At 35.0% G+C, this 21202-nt stretch overlaps 1 protein-coding gene across 1 annotated transcript in view; it reads right to left on the bottom strand.

Moving 5' to 3' along the window:
- The window catches only part of TTC6 (tetratricopeptide repeat domain 6), a 61342-nt gene extending 40480 nt beyond the window's left edge, over nt 1-20862 (bottom strand). The window contains exons 1-6 of the mRNA XM_042790972.1: nt 20715-20862; nt 19159-20315; nt 12931-12999; nt 12009-12098; nt 7197-7324; nt 3579-3834 (exon numbers count right to left, since the gene is read on the bottom strand). Of these exons, the coding sequence (XP_042646906.1) occupies nt 3579-3834; nt 7197-7324; nt 12009-12098; nt 12931-12999; nt 19159-19971 (1356 nt within the window). The 5' untranslated portion in view covers nt 19972-20315; nt 20715-20862. The remainder of the gene's footprint in view (nt 1-3578; nt 3835-7196; nt 7325-12008; nt 12099-12930; nt 13000-19158; nt 20316-20714) is intronic.
- Between the last annotated feature and the right edge of the window lie 340 nt (nt 20863-21202).

Raw genomic sequence — 21202 nt, 5'->3', positions numbered from 1 at the left:
TCTCTTCAAATCCCATCCTCCCATAGCTTCTACAATTCATCTCTCCTAGTTCCACTCCCATCTAACTCCTTCAACTTTCTCGGTATTTCAAGGGGTCCTGTCCTGTACTCTCTTCTCTTCTTCCTCTACTCTATTTCTAGTAATGTTCTAGTAAAAAAACACATACAGGTTTCCTCTCCATGGTAATGAATCAGAGCATGATTCGTCATTGTTCTGCACCAACAAAATTAGACGATCTTCTTCATAGAGATGTCAAGCTGCAAGTGCTAGCTCAGCAAGGCTGAAAGAAGGATCTGATGTGCCTTTCCCTTTTCAACCTTCACGGCCTCTCCACTACTTACTTCATCATTATGGCTAGCATCCCATCATTCAAACAGACTCAGAACACAGGTATCATTCACAACATTCTAAAATTCAAGTATTTTTCTAATATCTCTACAAAGCTAAAGTCTGGTATCTAATTTCACATCTCTCTTGCTGCAGCATCTATTTCTTTAGCCTAAACAACCATCACCTTGTTCTGTTCACATTAATTCAAAGACCTACTGAAAAGATCATAGCTGCTTGCTTTGAACATTATCCCATTCTCTGAAGTAATAGAAAAATACAAGCTCATTCAAATATAAGATGTTCCTCTGCTCTCAAAACCTTCACAGCCTTTCCTTTTTTGTCATGTCTAGATCCATAAAGCAATAACTTCTATTTTTGTGACTTCTGACTCCATAGCTGACTTCCAAAGTTTGGGTTTTTTTCCTTTATGAACATCTTTTTGCCCACCCACATGCTGCCTCTCATACCTGAGAAAAGCTCACTACAGCCATCGATTTATTCTCTCAGAATTCCCTCAATACCTCTTCTACCATGACCTGCAAAACAGTTAATGAGTGGGTTACTGGTATGCTGAAACCCCTGCTTGCAATGCTGATTAGTGTCCTTATTCTCACTGAGTTCTTACATTCTCTGTCTGTATCTGTCCAACAGACAGAAAATACTGCTGAATCAAAAGCAAACACTCCAATTATAGCCATGAATGATATTCATATGGTACCCAAATTCCTGACAGAAGCAGAAGCTCACAAAAATCGAAGGGAAACATCAGAGCCTAATCCTATACCCTGAAATAATGCCATCCTTGATGGTTAGGGTAATCTTGAATACATCAAAAGAATTCAATGACTAAAAACTTTCATAAAGCAATTTATGTATTCATATTTTAAGGTCAGAGAGACGTATCATGATTACCCAACCTGACCTTCTAAATAATATAGATAATAAAATTTCATCAGTATACCTGCAGCAAACTCACAATTTGCTGGGTGAAATTCAGGATATACCTCAGAAATAAATCTAGTATTGACTTAAAAGCTGTAAGTAATGGATAATTTCAGAAGATGCTACCTTCACTGCTATACATTGAAATCTTATAGCTACTCTCAGTTGTCTAGACTGAAACCTCAACTACTGGGTCTGTTACGTTTTCACATTTAGCAAATCCTCTTGCATCAGAAACTATACCATACAGATAATATATTCAAACCAACCTTATATCTCTATTGTAAGACCAATATCATGATCTTTTTAAATGTCTTAATACAGAACTGATATTCAATAAAAAGAGAAATCACATACAGGAATTGAAACTTCTGCTTGCTCCCCCAGAATGGTATTTGGAACACTCTGTTAAGTGCATTAAGGGCACAACATTCCTACAAACCTCCATATGGAAGAAGAATCAAAGATTTAGCCGACAGGAAATTTGCTGCCCATCTCTGGAACTTAGATTTTTTTCAGGGGCTGCAGGCAGTAATTTCCCTGTATTTCAAATCCAGAACATGGAACCCTCTTCTAAGGGTGGATGCTTCCATTCTTTCAAGGAAGGGCAAGGTGATTTTTTTTTTTCTTTTATAAGACAGGAAAAAAAGCAGAGTGGTGATTTCTACCCCTTTATGATAATTCAGTATTGAAGCACAAAGCCAGGAAATGAGAATTTGTTGCTTATCTGAGGATTCAAACCTCAATCACCATTAGATTATTTGACCATTCTGGTACAGGAAGTTGTGCTGTTGAGCAGAAAAGAATGCAAAAGTCATGCAGCAAAGAGAGAGAACAAGCAGTGACATGACTATCTCAGTTGTTAGAGCACCCACCTGGAACAGGAAAGCTCTGTATAATATTTCTAATCCCAAAACTTCTTTTCTATATTACTGTTAATGTCTCATATCCTGTATTTTAAGGTAAACATTTTTAATTTAAAGTTCAGAGAGTCTTACACAGCCATCTTCTGTTGCTTATCTTTCAAGACCGTAAAGCTCCTTTCAGAGTTAGTGCTTTTCAGGATACTATCTCCCCTCCTACAAAGGATGACCCTAATTCCCTATTCTTATCCTTATGACCTTGCATTTGGCTGCACTAAAACGCATGTTTTCCAAGTGAGCCCAAGTTAACAAGCTACACAAATTGCCCTGTAAAACTGACCTAGCCTTATCCTTATTTGCCATTCTACCATTCTTTAGATCACTACAGACTTTATGAGCAATAATTTTATATTTCTGGAGCTGGTGATACACAAAAACTATGAGTAACAAACTGCCAGTCTGAAAAAAACATCAGGAAAAACTTTATAATATTAAGACTTCAATTCTGGGGTTTTTTGTGTTACTATATAAAGTAAAAAGGCATGAAAAAGCAAAAAAGTAACAATTAAAAAAGAATATGCTTCATATTCATTCATATGCACATTATTTTAGTATAAAACACATCCCCAAAAAAAAAAAAAACAACACCCAAATATTTAGGAATTAACTACCATTAAATATAAAAATTGGTAACATAATAACATGATAAAACTGAGGAGGCTTATTCCAAAATCCATTTACATTTCCTCACTAGTTCTTATAGAACAAACTTTTTGACAGATCTCTTTTTACATGCTGCATCTACCTCAGAAAAAATAACTATTATGCATTTTGTTTTACTTCAACTCCTAATTCATTAAAGATGCAGGATTTTGCAGTTATCACATGACTACCTTTTACATATGCAGTGAATATTCTTCACTACAAGTTTATCTAGGTCCCAGTTCTATATGTGCTTCACTTTGTTCATGTGTTGAACTCAACAGAACTACACTCAATTACTTAGTTATGCTTGTTCCTAAGTGCCTGTAGAATCAGGATTGAGGTAAGATTGTCTCTGTGATAAAGGGTTAGTGAGTGTGCACTTTAAATTTTTTAGTATTGTAGAATTTTACATTCACAGAAAGACTACTCTATTTGCTCAGTATTTCTTGTTATTTCAATGGGACCTCTGATGTGAGTAGAATTAAGTACAAAAAATCATGTATTTGTAACTTAAATTGTGACACATTACTTAAAAAGTCTACAAAATGCAATTTATTTTTAAAAACTAACAATACATTTCACATTCTAAGCAAGATACAAGCATCTTAGTACCCTTGCTCTAATTATTTTAAAACACATCAACCAAATAAGGCAATTTTTTCAAAACTTTTTCTTTGCGAGTACTAAATAGTGAAACACCATGAAAGTTATTTCTGAACATATAATCCTTTAATTTACAAAATTAATGAAATCATAGTAACTCTGAAAATAAGCAAGTTCATGCCTTTCCCTTTCATCTTGCTCTTTCAAATAAATATATTTGGAACATATAGGTTCTTCCTCCTTATTGTCCATGTCCTCTGCTGTAAATAAGATATTGTGACCTCTTCTGTCTAAAGTATGATAAACTCTAGAAACCAGTTGCAAATAAGGAGGCAATATAAAACTAGGAAAAGTAGTACATAAACGATGAATGCCTGGATAATGTTGACCTCTAGAAACAAAAACAAAGAAATCAAGAATCTTAATATCCATTCTCTATATTCTAAAGTACATAGTTTATCACATACTACAGCATGACATACATCAGACCGTAGGATATAAATTGCTAACATAAATACCTGGCATAAAGTACCTGGTGATTTCTACTAAAAGTAGCCATCATATTATTTACAAAAGAAAAACAGGTAAAAGCTAAAATGTTGGTAGTAATTTTAAAGTAAAAAAATAAGTGCAGTTGTCACAATTTTACATTCCCAACTTAAGTAGAGTTTTCACTTACTGCACTGAAAATTTAAGGCAAGTAACACAGATTTACAGCTTAAATTAGGTATGTGAATAAACGTTATGTTACTATGTTACATATACATTCATCTGCAAATTCTCTCCCATGACAGAGTACCTTGTAAATACCCTTAAAACTCTGAATTAATTTTATGATATACTATCACTTGAACTTCTTCCTAGATTCTCAATTCAGCTGTTGATTTTAGAGGAAGCACTGGGTCTTTGACTACCTTTGAAAAGTTAATAACTAAAAAATGCTACCATTTAACCCTTCAATCTAAGTTGTACTGAAGGTGATGAAAGTCTGTTGACTTCCACAGGCCATGGATCAAATTCTAAAACCAGTCTTCAGCTACTGTATGAACTCTACAAAGTTAATAAATGTCTAACGTGCAGACAGTTACAATGTGAAGACTAGTATATGGAAAATGCCTGAGATGTAAAAAATTCAGAAATACCTCCCTAAATATATGCTATTTCTAATTGAAGTTTGTAAGTGCCTTCACATTTTAAGAGAAAATCCCAAATGAAATGGTTAAAATTCTACTTTGAAATTACACTGAATAGTTTTCAGGTTTAACTACTTTTCTGAGGTTCTCCTGAGGCAGTTACACTTTCAGCAACTTGGTTTTTTGTTTTACTGAGAACTATGTCTTATGTTATAAACAGATATTATAAAGGGGAAATCAGCAAGAACTACAAAATAAAATAAAAGGAAAGACACAAGATTGATTTATCATGCAATACATATTCAGATTACAAATATTTTATATTTGCTTACATTTTCTTAAAAATATTGACAGTAAAAAACTAAAAGATAAAAATCACACGTGTAAAGAAAAAAACCCACAAAAATCAGTGTAATAACAGAAATTTCACTCACAATCAAGAAATTATCACATCAAGTATATACCAGATATATCTCCACTACATTAATATAGTTTGAGTCCCTAAATTTATAGGCACATGACAAACCAACAGGAAAAAGTGTCAATAAGTCTTTTCTTATTTTAGTTAAAACTGCTCAAGATATTTTTTTTCCAAGACATACAACTTTAATACACACAAAAGAGCCTAGTTACTTTATGTTTCAACAACACAGTTTTACCAGATTTTACAATCCAATGTCTCTACTGAAATCAGTCGCATTTTTGCCTGAATGAGAACAGGGTCAAGGTTATGAAATAAAATATGAAAGTTAAACATAAAAATTAAATATCCAGTTTGAAAAGCAACTTAATCACACAATTCATGACAAAAAAAAAATGATTAGGATTTAAGGTATGCTTACAGCTACTCCATTTAACTCAAATGGTAATAATATTTTTTTTAACTAATTGAATATATTTACAGCATAAATGGAAATAGGTAACTGTTTTGGCATGTGAAATCAGATATCAGTGATTTAATAAGTAGATCACATTAATTTAAAATTAAAAAGAAGTATTTCACACTACTTTTTTTAATTTGACAGAGATTATATAGTATTCATAAACGTATTGGTTTACCTCAGGATGTTCTAACACAGTTCACTTTCTCTGCAATGCAATTACCACACAATTAAAAAAAAAAAAAAAAATAGATGGCTAACAGTTTAACTTTGAATTTACAACATTTGGAGTGATTTCTGTAAATGATGGCAGGCAGAATATTTTTTAAATTCTCTAGGGACTTTTTCTCTAAGTTTTTTAATTTAATGTAAATAAATAAAAACAATTTGAATGTTATTTTAACTGTATTATCATTACTGCTTTTGTATAGATGTTTATAATTTCATTAAATGAACTGCATGTTTTATCAATGTAAACTGAAAGATTTGGGGCATTCTGCAGGTAAAGTTTAATGTTTTTACAGCACACACTTCTAAAACAGACTATTTATCATTCTTTGAAAAAAGGGGACATGAAAAAACAATACTATGTGTGTGGCCTACATTACCTTCACTTAATGCACTAAATACAGGTTTTTTAGAAAATCGTGCAGTTTCTGCACCATTGATAATCTGACAGTAAGTATTTATTGAAGGTAAAACACTCATTGTCTGTTGACACTATTTGTTTTAATATATAATCTTGCTAACCAAATGATCTTTAAGCAATGCAGATAAGCAATGGCATGCAAAGGGTCACTTAAATGCCAATTTGACTGTTTCATAAACTTAAGCATTCTTTTCCCATGACTATTCTCAGCTACTTAATTGAAAGTATTATCCATTTACAAACTTTAGGTCTGCCATAAAAAGGCTCTCTTCTGGATCCAATAGACCTTTCAGGACCCTAAGAACAACAAAAGCTAATAATTAAAGCTTCTTCTTTTTTCCCCCCCTTTTCTCAATAGAGAAGTGAAGAAGCAACCTATGGTACATCTAAACAAAGCTATCTATAAAAAGATCTTATTAGCGGTGATGACCGTAAAGCTGAAGAGTCTCACTTGACATGGGATGGACAGGATCAGTTAAATTAGGACACGGTCTGTACTACTTTTGTAATCTGCACTCCTACTACAGAATGACAGATACAACCTATGACAAGAGCAAGGTAATAAGCAGTTGTCCTTAGATTACAGCTCTCCATGTAAAATCTCCTGAATTTCAGACAAGCACTGACTGTAATACAAATTCAAGTTAATGAATTTTTAATACATCTTCTCTATTTAAAGATGATGACTTACAGCTGGCATTGCTTATATTAAATTTGTGGTATTTTCCATTGTTTGTTTTTAATTATTTTGATTAGATTATGCTTGGAATTGTATGGACAAATTCAACCCCCACATAAGCAACTTTAGTTTCTGCTGCAGTCAAGAGAAGTTTCATCTGCATACAGCAGGACTGAATAGGCCCTCTGGATTTTAAAAACAGTAAAGCAGAACTATTTCAAGGAGATAAGTAGTAAATTAAAACTAGTGATACCAAACTAAACTTGATAATTTAGATCAGAAATTGCATGTGTTTTGATCCAAATTTGGGGTATGGCATTATTTCTTCTCCAAGTTTATCTATCATGCTATGCATTCATAATCTATTTTCAGTATTTTTCTTATAATAATGAAATAAGTTTTAAAATTTACTTGACATTTGAAGCCTGAGGAGGCAAAGATTGTTGCAAGTCATGTTCCTCCTGTAGCTCTTTCTGAACTTCATTTGTTTTTTTTGGTATTGCTTTTCCTTTCACCTGTAGCACATCCAAGGATGGAGCCTAAAATGTTCATGAACAGAAGATAAACACAGTGTTACAAACTGGTAAGCTATATGAGTATTTTCAAACCTACTCTGGAATAGAACAAGGAGCAATGGCACACAAGCAACTCTGACCCATCAGAAAACACAATTCAATTAAACTAGAGTAGTTTAGAACTGCTGTCACTGCACATATCACAGCAGCGCCGACAGCTATTCAGGATATAGAATAAGCAAAAAAGTGTGATAAAACAAAATTTCCAATGTGCCCTACCTAAACTGCATTTCTGAATGGTGTATGAGTGTATTTCAATATATTACAAAAAGAATAACCAAAAGAGCATCAAAATCGTATTACTATTCAGAATTATTAAACTTAGAAGAGCATGAACACATCTAAAATTTGCATTATATTTTTAAGTAAATTCAGACAGATACATATAGTTTAAAGGATGATGATAAGCAAAGTTCTTTCAAGGTTATGTTTATTAAATACAGGAACTTCAGCAGGAATACAAATGTAAGGAATTCCTACTGTTTTCACCCACAGCTGTTCATTCCTATTTATTAGAGCACCACCTGCTTAGTTGTGACAAAAATTGCTTTTTCACACTGCGAAATAGATCAGATAACTGGTTCATGTTGAAAAAAAATAGTAAAAAACAGAAGTGTGGAGGAAAGGCAGAAATTAATCTAGATCTCTGATTCCCTTTGTAGAAGGAATTTTGTAGAATGTCCCCACACACAAATCTTGTCAGGGGAAGCTCACTGTAATCCAGGAGCAAGAGCAAGCAGCAAGGAAAAAGAACTACTGAAGTCATTGCTTCCAAACTGTCTGCATCTGTTTCATACAACTCATCTTCAGAACCCAGACCCTTGTGCTGCTTTTTCCATATTGTGATGACTTCCAAACGTCCCTTCCAACCTCAGCCATTCCGCAATTCTGCTTCCTCCAAACTGTTAAACATCTTCGTAAAACAGTACAAAAAGGATTCTTCTGAACTCCACTTAAAAGCTTGCATACATAATACAACAAAGCAGGTTCAAGAAAATAAGGACGCATAATCATAGCATAACAAAGACACACAGAAACTGAACAACACAGTGGGAAAAACAAATTTTCGTGTGCTTTGTCTTGAAAAAATTTTCTCTCAATATGAAAAGTCCACATTTTTGCCCAACACTGCCTGATACACCATGGTAATTACTTCTATAAGTCTGGCTAGCTTAGTTTATAGGAACCCAAAGAATACAATTATTGTGACCAAATGCTTTTCTAATTAAGATTTTTCAGTCACATATCTGGTTAAATGAATCACAAAAGCATAGGATTTTACTCTTCTTTGTCCACTCACATGCTTTATATTTCCCAGAATATAACTGGGCACAATGACTGTGTCTGCTGATAAATTCAGCAGTATTTAAATTCTTAGAAGGAATCACTGCATGAAAAAATCATGGAAGTTTATAGTTCATAAACAAGTATATTAATCACCAGGTAAAAGATACCACGAACTGTAGAAAATACCTAAATAAATCACCATTTTCTGAAGTGGCTTATTCAAAATTAAAATGGTTTCATATATTGCCAATTTATTTTTGAAACCAACACTACTATTTATATCAGCACATACATGAAAAAATATGAAGGACCAAAGTCAGATATTTGATGTTTAACAGAGAAACTGGAAGTCAATCAAAAATTTACATAGAGAAAATAAGGTAACAAAAACAAGGAATACAGAAAAGTTTGGAAGTAACACGTCTACCTGAAAATGTACCATTAAAATGAGCCAAATTACTATGATTTTTACTTTTGAATGTCAGGTAAACGTTTCCGTCATGATCTCTTGTCCAATTTAAAGAAAAAAAAAGTAACCTGATTGGATGCATTGCCATTACCAGCTTTTGGAACACCCTGATATTCAATTAATTTGAATAAAACAATGCCATGTAAGTGATATCCAAAGTAACATAAGATACTCAACAACACTTGCCAATGTCTTAGAAACCAACATGGCTAATGAAAACCACCAAAACTAAAATTACAGCAGTTACTATTTGAAAATCATAAGCCGAAGTTCTGTGATCTTATCTTTTTTGTGAAACAGATCATGAAGGAGGACTTCAACACATTCTTGCTAATGAATTATGGAGAGTATAGCAAGTAGAGGAGAGTTCCTTTAAGCTTAAAATCAGACAACATGAGCCAACACTCTTACTAGTAGATGGACATTTTAAATTTATATAATCTCATATTTTACTTCATTTCCTTTGTAGAAATACCAGCAAAGTAACAGACAATTTTTTAATAAAAACATTTATGTGATTCAGCTACATAAAATTACAATAACTCAAGCAAATATCTGCATTTTTTCATTTGATTGCTTTGTGTATAACCAAATTTACAATTTCATCTGCATAATCAATTTATCTTGAAATTGCACGGGACCTGCAGCCCACTAAGCAGAGCAAAATAATTTCAAAAACAAGATGTCACAAAAACTTGCCAATTAATAGTGTTCTGTAGAGACACTAATATACAGTACATTGACGCTACTCTGTATAGAAATAGTTTTGCTAAGGATGGGATAGAGCATTTAGCTAACACATATGGGTTCTTAAAACCATTTCTCTTTTTCTAAAAACATGTCTCCATTATTTTTTCATGTGTGTAAAAGTGAAAGCATGCACTTTCAAATTAATTAATATATTTAAATTACATAGTACTTGTGTAAAATAGAACCGAATGTATGTTATCTTTTCAGGTGTCAATCTTGCATACTACTTTGTGCTGCAAGATCACTGAACACACACTGATGGGTGTTGTTGCAACAATAACACCAGGGCATTACAGAAATGGCATGCTGCCCAAAATAATACTGTCTAAAAAACATTATCACTGTACCACAATACTGTTTAAATAACTGGAAAACTGTTCTGTTTACAAAGAGTATATAATTTAGAAGTAATAAACAATCCTACTATATTGTTGAACAATATAAAAATTACCATCAGTGACATTGTGCTGTGTATTGTTTACACATCATTTAGCATATTTAGTTTAGTAACCAACAGATCAACTGATGTTGCAGAGTATACTCTTAACACTACCTGCAGACAACATTATTAATATTAATTATATAAAACTTTATAGCCAAGTACAGATGACACATGACATTTCAGTTACTGAAGGATTAGAAACATTTCTGACCTATAGACAGACAAATATTGTAAGGAAAGTTTCAAAACATGATATTTTTTCTGATTTAGCAGAATTTTTAGAAAGTAGTATCATTTCACTTTCATGCATTTTCTTCATCAGAACTGTAACCCATCTAACAGATATAATTTTCTACCACCAAAGTTGCTAGGAAATATGCATCTTTAGCTGTAGAAGAATGCGGGCCTACTGGAACTGCTCAGGCCAGCATCACCAGGTCACTTAGTTCTCTACTTCATGCCCACTGTAGCGCCATTACAGAATGCAGCAACAGGACTGATGGGGAGATTCTGTCATCTCTCTGTGACTCACTCCCAGAGTTTCCCTGTCCCTTACCTCTTCAGGGTAAGCTGTGTGCATTCTCAGTTCTTGGCTATACTAAACTTGATAAGGAAAGTTAGCTGCAAATGCTCTGGAATTCTGGACACCTGCCTACCAGTTGCCATCCCTTTCCGCATGCAGCTTGAAGAGACACGGTCAGGGCCAAGCTACAGCCAGTGGGAGGAGCTGAAGAAGCAGCTGAAGCAAGGCCCTTAGACATTCAGAAGGTTTCTCATTTTGACTAGACCTCCACCTTAAGATGACCAGACCTTGAAACAACATACTCACAAATATTGGGCCATCAACATGCATCCCATATGTGTGTGTCCCATCCTCTTTCCATTTTGGTCCCTTTATCTCCTTTTCAACATCCGTATCTGCCTTCCCATGTAGCTTATCCAACCTTGTACTCATCTCATTTATTTACATTTAGGGCAAGGCTATCTGGTATCTCTGCACATGAAACTGCCTAGTGGAAACATATCCCATTCTTGGTTGTCCTTCTTATTATACTATTGTAAACATGATAAATAGTGTTATTCTGGTTTATAATAAGCATATATAATAACTTTAAGTCAAAGTAATCATTTACATCAAAACTGCAGAAGGAACCAGGTTAGAGTTTTATTTTAGTATCTGGTTATATCCTTGAAATACCAGAACACTACAAACTGGAAACATATGGGAAAAGACATTATTTGGTCTTAGCAACAAATTTGTTCTCTGTGGTAGTCTCTATAAATCTGATATGTGTTCTCTACTAAAAATCTAAGCTCTATAGAGTTGATAAACTAATGACAATTTCTGTCACATGTGAAATATCGCAAAACCAAAAGGATATTGAGCATTATGCCATTTTCCAGGAAGGCATCCACTTATTAAATGTAGATTAGGATTCTATTTATATGTTGTTTCATTTGTAATCTTCTTTCCAATCTCATAAAGAAAGGCCTAACCCAACATCTGACCGAATGAACCTTAATTTGTTTTTTCCTCTAACCTTAAGCTGCAAGACCAGTATGAAGACCTGTTTTATAGAAAATATTTTATAGGGCAGGTGGTAAGGAAACAGCTTGCAGACCTCTGCATGCTCTAAAGCATCAAAACCTTAAGCATGGGAAAACTAATACTATCTTACAATAGTACTAAACCTGTTTACCTGCTTCACCTGCTTATTGTATGTTAACAGCTCATCTTTAGGTTGAGATTCATTTTCTGCTGCTTGAGATCCTTGCTGAACTACTGGTGTCTTCGGGGGGAAAAAAAGAAAAAAAAATCAACGTAAGAGGTGAATGTACAATATTTTTTAAAAAATACTTTTGTGCTCCCTGATAGGCAATGTGGTACAATATTTATTATATGCAATTACTCTTTCATCAGCCATGCATTTTATGAAGCACCTAGAACACTGTATGAATTTTATCTTAAGCCAAATATTTCCTCAACAGCTAACTAGATTTCCAAAAATAAATACAGTAATAGGCAAAGAACCTACAATGATTAACACTAAATAATTATATTTATAGAGATTTCTTATCAAGGGTCTGATCTATTTCTTCTACAAATCGCAATTGTTAGAAGACATTGCAAAATGTAAGAAGAAACATAAATCAGAAATATTTATCAAGAGATATCAATTGCTGTAAAGCAAATAAATCATTAATGCCTCTAAACATTAAGCAATCCCCCAAACATATCTAAATTTAAATATTTAAATTTTAAAAACAGTTTGAATGAAAGGTATAGAATGATGGGCACTAATATATATGAATATAGATGAATGTCTTACGATTCCATTGCCCTAATTGGCATGCTACTTAATAAAAGCAAAATTCTTTATATCCAGCAGTTGGAGAATCAAAATCTGTAAGAAAAGAGCAGGAGACACAAAAGGGAAAGAGAGAAAAATAAAGGTATACTTGTGATTTATGAAGTACCAAAATGTTTTCAAGGACTATTTCATTTCCTTCCCTGTTTTATCAGTTTAAAATATGAACTACCTATCTTAACAACTCTGCAAGCAAATAGAAGCACTATTAACTTATTATATTTTAACATTCCGAGATAATGCAGAATGTTACCAGGCTTGCTTGGTGAAAACTTGGCAGGACTTGAGATTCAGTTTTTATTTCCTCATGTTCAATTGGTGCCTGTTGTATAAGCAAGAGAAGAAAACTAGTGTCAAACAAGCATGCTAAAAAAAAAAATATATGTTATTCATATTACCTTACAGAACAAAACAACCTCAAAAGCATATATATGCATAAATTAAAGTTTGGGTCTTCATTACACAAATTAGTTTGAAAGCAATAAGTACATTCAGAGACAAATAGTCTTAGGCTCATCTTTTACAAACATTTACACACATGCTTAACTCTTTAAATAACTTCTTAATGGAACTGTTTATAGTAGAGAAGTTTAAAAGCTGAGCACAATTTTAATTTAATCATTTTCTCCACATGAGAAATTTATAATTGCTCCACTAGCAGAAAAGCTACTACAAAATTTGAAGTTGTTCTTAGTTCCCAGACGTACTAGACTTCCTCGTCAAAGGAACCGTTCAACAAATCCCCTTTTGGTTACAGCGTATCCATACAAAGAAAGCAGAAATAAAATGCAGTACCAACTCTCAAAACAGATGGTATTTTTAAGGGCAGTATGCCTTCTAAGCACCTGGTTAGCATGCATGTACGTAACTCAGCACACACGTACTTTACCCTTTGTGCCATACACTGGCTTGAGGAACCACGTTTTAAAGATAACAGCAACAAACAGAAGTATCACATCTAAACCACATTTCATTTTAGAATATAGTTCTTTAAAACTGCTACAGAATGTTAAATATTTGTGGGGAAATATTTCAGAGCCACAAGTTGATGCAAGAATGCATTAAAGCTATCAGGTGAAAATGTGTTAGAAACAGTCTGCCACGTCATGAAAAGTATCCTTTGCTGGCTCTGCAAATGTCTATTTCCTCTTTTGATGTAAGAACCTTCCACACAGTAGAATTTTTATTCCATTGAGTATATTGCCCACTGAGCAATCTAAAAATATTAATTTTTTTAATGCCTAGGAATTTTTGCATTTAATAACGTTAATAAGGATGTTCTAAGCTGTAACAATTTTCCCTTGCATATTAGAAAATTAAAAGGAAAAAAGGAGGAGTCTCCAGGCCAACACAAAGTAACAGATACATATACTACCCCAAAAATGTAAACTATAAAGCAATAATAAGCTATGGCCTTACAGAATATTGTACACATTGCAGTTCTGCTCTTAGCCAAAGCCTTAGTAATTTATCTACTTTTGACAGAAAAGAGAGCTTAAGAAAAAAACAATTCATAGTACATATTTTTTTCATCACCATGAGAGCAAGGAACTAAAATAGAGGAATGTAGCAACAACTCAGACTGAAAGGAGCAGATTCAGCTTTATCTTCTCAAGCTATACCAAACAATCTTCCTCTTCTTTGCAACATGTGCATATTTTCAAACATGGTGATTGCCATGGACTAGTAATTATTACAGTCCATCTTAGCCGATTATAATTCGTTCCCCATGCAATTTGTTATCCAGTTCATGGAATCAAAGCGAAATTTTCACAAAGCCTTTCATTCAACCTGACTGGATCAACTTATGTTTCTAAACTATTGCATAATATGTAAATCACAATTTTACATATTCATTTTCCTGTTTTGTCAAAACCAACAGAATTATATGAGCAAATATTATTTTAATTTCATTTTAGACACCTGTACATGTTATGTGATTGCTTTCCTTTGTTGGGTGCGGTGTTTTCTCTTTTGTCCACTCCCCATGGGAGAATCACAGGCACAATGCTATTGTGTTATTTTAATAAAATGATGTGTACTGTCTATATATGTACTATGGGCTGTGTGTTTGCATTAACAAAACAATGCCAAAGAGGTGTGATCTAACTTTGAGAAATAAAAGTGTTGAGAAGTGTGGCAACTCTTAATTCCTGTGGGAATCTGTTCTTGAGTGTTCTGCCCATTCTTGAGAAAGCTGCTTTCTGCCCTCATATTTTAACCTTGTGATGGAAACTTCTACTGCACCTTTAAAAAATCAGCTTTAGTAGCTATAGCCTTCCTCCTGCAGGCGTAGAAAACTATTTAGGTACCCAAGCACCTTGATAACTCATTAGAAACCATTTTAACATTTTCAGTCATTTTGGTATGTCTGTGGTATCCTTTGTAGCTGAAAAGACTCATTGCGAGTCCTGACATACAGAAAACTAAGATGATGTTATTGTTGTTTGGTTTGGGTTTTTTTTTAAAAACAATTACCTCTAAATTTATCGTACTTAAATGTTTTCATCTAGTATTCCTTTGATTCCTCATTTAATGCTTACATGGTATTAAAATAAATTATTTTCCTCTCTGTTTTGACAAGAAAAGTGTCTATCACCAGTGCACTTTAAAACATTCTTTTAACATGGTGAATTTATACAAATTATTTATACACAAGCATAGCTAATCACCCTGTACACTTTTGACAAAGCTTGAAACTCTGGGAGATTACAATCTATCTGATTAAAACCAATTTGTTCTCATAACAGCAGCTTACTGACCTAATGAGGATTAGTCTCCCATTTTGTTAGACTTCAGGGTAAAAAGATAGTCCTTTCCCCATAAAGCCTGTAGCATTAAGGCAAGCATAAATTATGTGGGTCTAAAGATCATAATGAACTGGTAAGTGATTGTTGATAAAATGTAACAAACTGCACAACTGGATTGGTTTTAATTAGTCACCTGCACTGGTAACTTTGAAGAAATAAACAGATTTCAGAAGTCCATTCACATAAACCACCGACCCAACATCTCTCCCTTCTCCCTAGGCAGTTTCTTGCCACATTATGAAAACAAAACTTTTTTTTTTTTTAATCTAAAGTAATATGAGTTAACTGTTCCAGAAAAAAATTTTCATGTATCCAGGAGTGGTAATGTCCAACCCTGAAGACTGAGTGGCTCCCCTCAGCAAGTGCCAGGAAGTGTCATAGCCTTTGCCATGATTTACCTTATTGAGCATAGTCTATAATGTGTGCTTCCTGAATTAATAGTGTAATAGCAAACTCATCATAAAAAGCATCATGGTCTTGATTTAGCTACATTTTGACGATGCTAAGACCATGAGAAGAACATTCCAAAAGCCATCTGTAAGCAGAAAATTTTAAAAAGAAAATGGAAAGAGTTAGGATTTTTGCCACTTAAAGAGAACTAAACTAAATAAATTGAAGCCTCTTGCTCATTTCCATGACACTTAGAATATGCCTTATAGCACCTATAGGAAAAAAGCATTAAATGTTTTCAATAAGCTTCTTAAAAAAACTGTTTTGCCGGAAAACAGTATATGATCTGTTGCATCATTTTTCTCAGGTGAAATATAAGTAACATATAGAGCAAATAATAAATGAGATACTGTAAAGTTATGAGCAAATACTTGTTTGTATTTGCTTACAGATATAAAGCAAACACATCTATATTTTCTTGAATACTAACAATAATTAGTCTCCATCATACCACTTTTGAGAGAGTATTAATACACTACAGAGAAAATCTCAAAGCCTCACTATTGAGACTAGCTGACAAGAGCTAGAGATGATTTTTTAAATCTCAAGTATATTTTATATTGACTTGCTGCTAGTGTGGTGCACTGTATAGTGCTTGTTTAATAGAAGCATTCAAACTTTATGTTATTTTTTGAGAATAAAAATGTTGTTCATTTAGTTACCACCCTCACAAGCTCATCTGAGGTACCAAAGAACGGATCTGCTGAAAACAGTAACTAACTAAAGATGAGCTGCAGGTTCATCACCAAGAAAGCTGAACATCAAGCTGAATACCAAGAAAATGCATTTCTGAAATGAATATAAACACCCTCTTATGGATAGTAAATCCAACACATAACTTCATATACATCAGGGATAGCAACAAGCCTCAAGGCAACAAAATTACACCAGACATTGGAAATTATATTATTCTTATAATAAAAATTCTACTTTTTTAACAGAAAATGTGGTAGGAATCATTATTCATAAGTGATTTCCATCAAATGAAACAGGGCTAAGAACTAATGTCCCACTGAGTTAGCATTTCATTCCCCAGATAATGCCCTATTTGATGCAGAGGTAAAAACGCCACTCAGCCCCCACAGCAATATCATAATATGTCAATGCTAAATAGTTATTAATGCAAGATCAAGAATAAGATAAAGAGAATAGAATATTTTTTTGAAAGAAATTAAAAATACATTTAATTCTGAGAGCTTGTTTTCGTTTTAGTAGTTCTGTTTTTTTCCTAGGTATTTCTATTTCATTTAAAATAATACATTTCTTACTTCATTATTATTTAAAATAATTTAAAATAAAGTATTATTAAAGTATAAATTTAAAATAAAGTATTATTTAAAAGAATACATTTCTTACTTCATTAGAGAAGGCAAGCCTTGAATCTCAGTGTAAAGTAAATAAACCATGTATAATAATAATAAAGAATTGCTAGAGTCTTCATCCTATTTATAAGGTCACTTAAGTTCAAAAGACACTTGCTGCAAATGCCTTTGATTAAAAAGTAATCAATAAGGGTCTCATTCATCCTCATTAATGTCCAGAGGTTCATACCTAAAAAAACATTAAACAACAAACAACTGGACCAGAAAGTCATCACCAAGTTCAAATCTTCATTTTACTTTGAACCTGATGGATGTAAGTTTTAGAAATAAAGAATTAAAACCACAGTACTCCAGAGGTCAGGTTTTCAAAGCTCAGAGCCCAGCAGCCTTCACTACAAACAACAGAAAATCTGTTCTCTTCAATTTTAGAATATCAGGACTTGCTAGAGGCCAAACTTTGAAAATCTTACATAGAACATAAGACATGTTTATAAGAGAGTAACAAAAATCATGCAACTCAACACATGTTACCAACCATTAATAATTATTTCTGATAAGTTGAACAAGAAACAGTTTTCTGAGTCCAGGATCTTCCCATCTGCCTGAAGTGCTTTCATAACCAACTGGCAAATTTCAAACACACGAAGAGAACAGTCCCAAATTATTACATTCCTAAAATACAAGCCAAGCAAAGAAGAGGGATCATCTCAATGCTGCCACACTGAGAAAAGTCTTCTCTGATTTCAATCCTGATGGAAATACACCAGAAAACACAGAGGGAGTGGGAGACACTGTGAATGCCTCAGCCACACAAACAGTTCTCAGAAGAAACTCAAATCAGAGGACATAAATTGACTGGAAACGCAGCTTCAGACTACTGCTGCTCATGGACTTACACATTTAAATTAACTCAGTTAGAGATTCTTTTTTCTCCTAATTTTTGTATTTAACCAAAAGTTTTTAGCAAATCTCACTTTAAGGGAACATAAGGCACTACACTTACATTCTATGAGAGATAATCTATGATCACAAAAGGTAGCATTTTGATAGTTGTGTGAAATAATGTTCTTTATAATCTCCTAAAACACAGGTTCATATGCTTTTCACCAGTCTTTCATAATTCCTTGCAGAGGCAGTTGCTACTGAAAAGGAGTAATTCACCCTCCATGGGCCTGTTCATTCCACAGCATCCCTAACAAGTGCTAGCATGAATACCAAGTGTGACGGTGATTTTTGTGACAAAAGCTTCAGCCCTCTTGGAACTAGAACAAAACTATCAGTCTTGCTATGAGAGGACAAAGAGACATCTGATAGTAAGTTACTAGTCTAGTTAAATTAATCAACAACCCTCTGGTGAAAATCTAGGAAAGTTTTCTGTAGCATCTACCTGATGCCTAGTATTACCGATATCTCCTGCTGTAAATTACTGTAGGGACTCCCTTACAGCTGCTTACACAATCTACCTAACTGTGACAATAAAGAATTTGTCTGATTGAGACTTCACAAGCTAAACAATAACTAAAAGAAGCAATACTTCTGATAATATCCCACATGCATTTAACACACTTTTTCATCTGTCAGACTGGAATATAGCATTTTAAAAAATGGAAAGAAAAAGATGTATTAAACTCTAAGCAGTATAATAAAAATTACACCCCAGAAGAGCTTATATTTTAATAGATTATGATATTGGCTCATTTTCAGTTTTAAGGGACATCAAAAACACTTGCAGAAGAAACAGTGAAGAATATTCTATGATACATTAGTGTCTTTATCCATTTGTTTTGTCTGGCTTCTGCGTTGTAACACATTGTAGGAGCTGGGAAAAAAATATACAACTCTTATAAAAGTAATATTTACCCAAGAGAAAAAATATTGCTTTTGTTCTGGTTCACCTACTTCCATTTTTATGTTGTAGTTCTGGCCAAGAACACTCTCCAGGAGTTCTTTGATCGTCTGGTCTGAGGGAGATGGAGAAGTAGACTGCAGGGAAGCAATTATTTCATCAATAGACCTTACAACCACTTTCACAGGCATCGCTAGTGTGGAAGTAGGCTCTTCAGATTTGCTCTGCTGGAAGTTCTTCTCGTATATTTTTGAAGTGTCTGGTCTAGTCACATCTCTCGTCTCTTCCAACTGTTCTCGAGCAGACCTCACACTTGGCTGCTTGCTTCCTTTTCTCAGCACTCTTCCCGATTCAACATCTAAATCTTGTTGCTTTGCTTTTGAAATCACTCTGCTTCTCTTCTTACAGCTTTCCCTTGTTATTTTTCCCTTTCTTGAAATGCTTTTACTTGTATCAGAACCTGTAGAGCTAAATTCATCACCGTTTTTATTCACAGTATCTATTTGTTCAATTTTATCTCTTTTTAAATTCTGGGGATCCATCTGCAGCACACGCACCCTACCTTTTACTTTACTAACAGCTTTTGTCTTTTCTAATGAGATTGGGAAACTATTAGCATGAAAATTAGACATGCAGTAATTTGGCTTCTGAGGCGGTGCTGGGTGCTTGACCATTACAATTTTTTTAGTGGTACCTGCAAATGATGCTATTACTGGCAGTTTTACAACTGTACTTTCATGACTACAAGTGGCATTTTCTCTGTTAACTTTTTCAGAGCAACTTCTCTGATTTTTGTCAGCACTGTCTTCTTCCACAGTTTTATTTCTTTGGCTCCTCACCCTGTGATCAAGAGTTTGTTTTTTCATGTCTCTTACTTCAGAAGATATCCTTACTTTCTGTGAACTTCAGAACAAGCAATGAATCAATTAGGAATATTTTTATTTATATTCATGACAGGCTTATGTAGACTCTTTGACCTCCGGAGAGGATAATGTTCTTAACTGATGCGATTGATCTGGTGTTAAATCTTCCAATAAGGGCTAAATGTTCATGTTTCTAGGAGCATTAACTGTTGCTTGTTTGATCTTCAGACTATCCCACTGAGATTCCCTTCATATAGTCTCATGTTCCCTCATTATATTCAGCTCTTCCACATAACTCAGTCCAAAGTGCTCACGTTTTCTAGCAACTTTCACCTACTGTATGCAGCCTGAAGAGTCAAACAGAAATGAGGTTTTGCATTTTGTATACCAACACCAACCCAATCTTGCAAAGTCCACCTTATTTTGTTAAGGGTCCCACTAATTTTAACAAGACTGTTCTGAACGTATATAATTAAGCACCAGCAACAGCTGTTAGCATTTAACCTGAGGAAACAACTGAACCATTTCTATCTTTGGGAGCATAAATTGTGAGTTGGATAGAAACTCCCAAGGGAAAAAAAAAAAAAATAAAAATACAACACCACAACTGAGAAAGGATAAAGCTCAACGCTTTCTCAAAGTAACCACAAAAAGCTTTCCACCTACAAAATCCAGTGACCCCTCCAAGCCCCGCTTCTCCCTCTCGAGCAAGCGAAGGGCCCGACTCCCTCCCCTCGGACAAGTACCTGACAGCCCCCGGCCGGGCCGGGCCGCCGGCAGGAGAGGCACGGCTCGGGGCAGGCTCCCCGCCGCGCAGCAGGGCTGCTAGCCTGCTCCCGCACGGCGCAGCGCCGCCTCAGAGACGGCAGCCGGCCGGGGCCGGGGCCGGGGCCGGGGCCGGGGCCGCACGAGGGGCCGGGGCCGGGGCCGCACGAGGGGCCGGGGCCGGGGCCGGGGCCGCAGGAGGAGCCGGAGCCGGGGCCGGGGCCGGGGCCGCGGCCGGGGCCGGGGCCGCAGGAGGAGCCGGCGCCGCCGCTCCCCCTTCAGCCGGCGGGCGGGGCAGGACGCGCTCCGTAACCAAGCAACGAAGCTCCTGCTGCGGGAGAGAGCGGGCAGCGCCGGCTGCGGCCCCGAGCGAGCGCCCCCTGCCGGCCGGGAGGGCTGCCCTGCAGCGTGGCGCGGGCGGCGGCGGCACGCGTGGGCCCCCGCCCCGCGGGAGACGGGGACGCGAAGT

Source organism: Tyto alba, unplaced genomic scaffold (assembly GCF_018691265.1).
Source record: "Tyto alba isolate M040663 unplaced genomic scaffold, T.alba_DEE_v4.0 Super-Scaffold_18, whole genome shotgun sequence".
NCBI lineage: Eukaryota > Metazoa > Chordata > Aves > Strigiformes > Tytonidae > Tyto > Tyto alba.
This window is presented reverse-complemented; position numbering and strand designations above follow the sequence as displayed.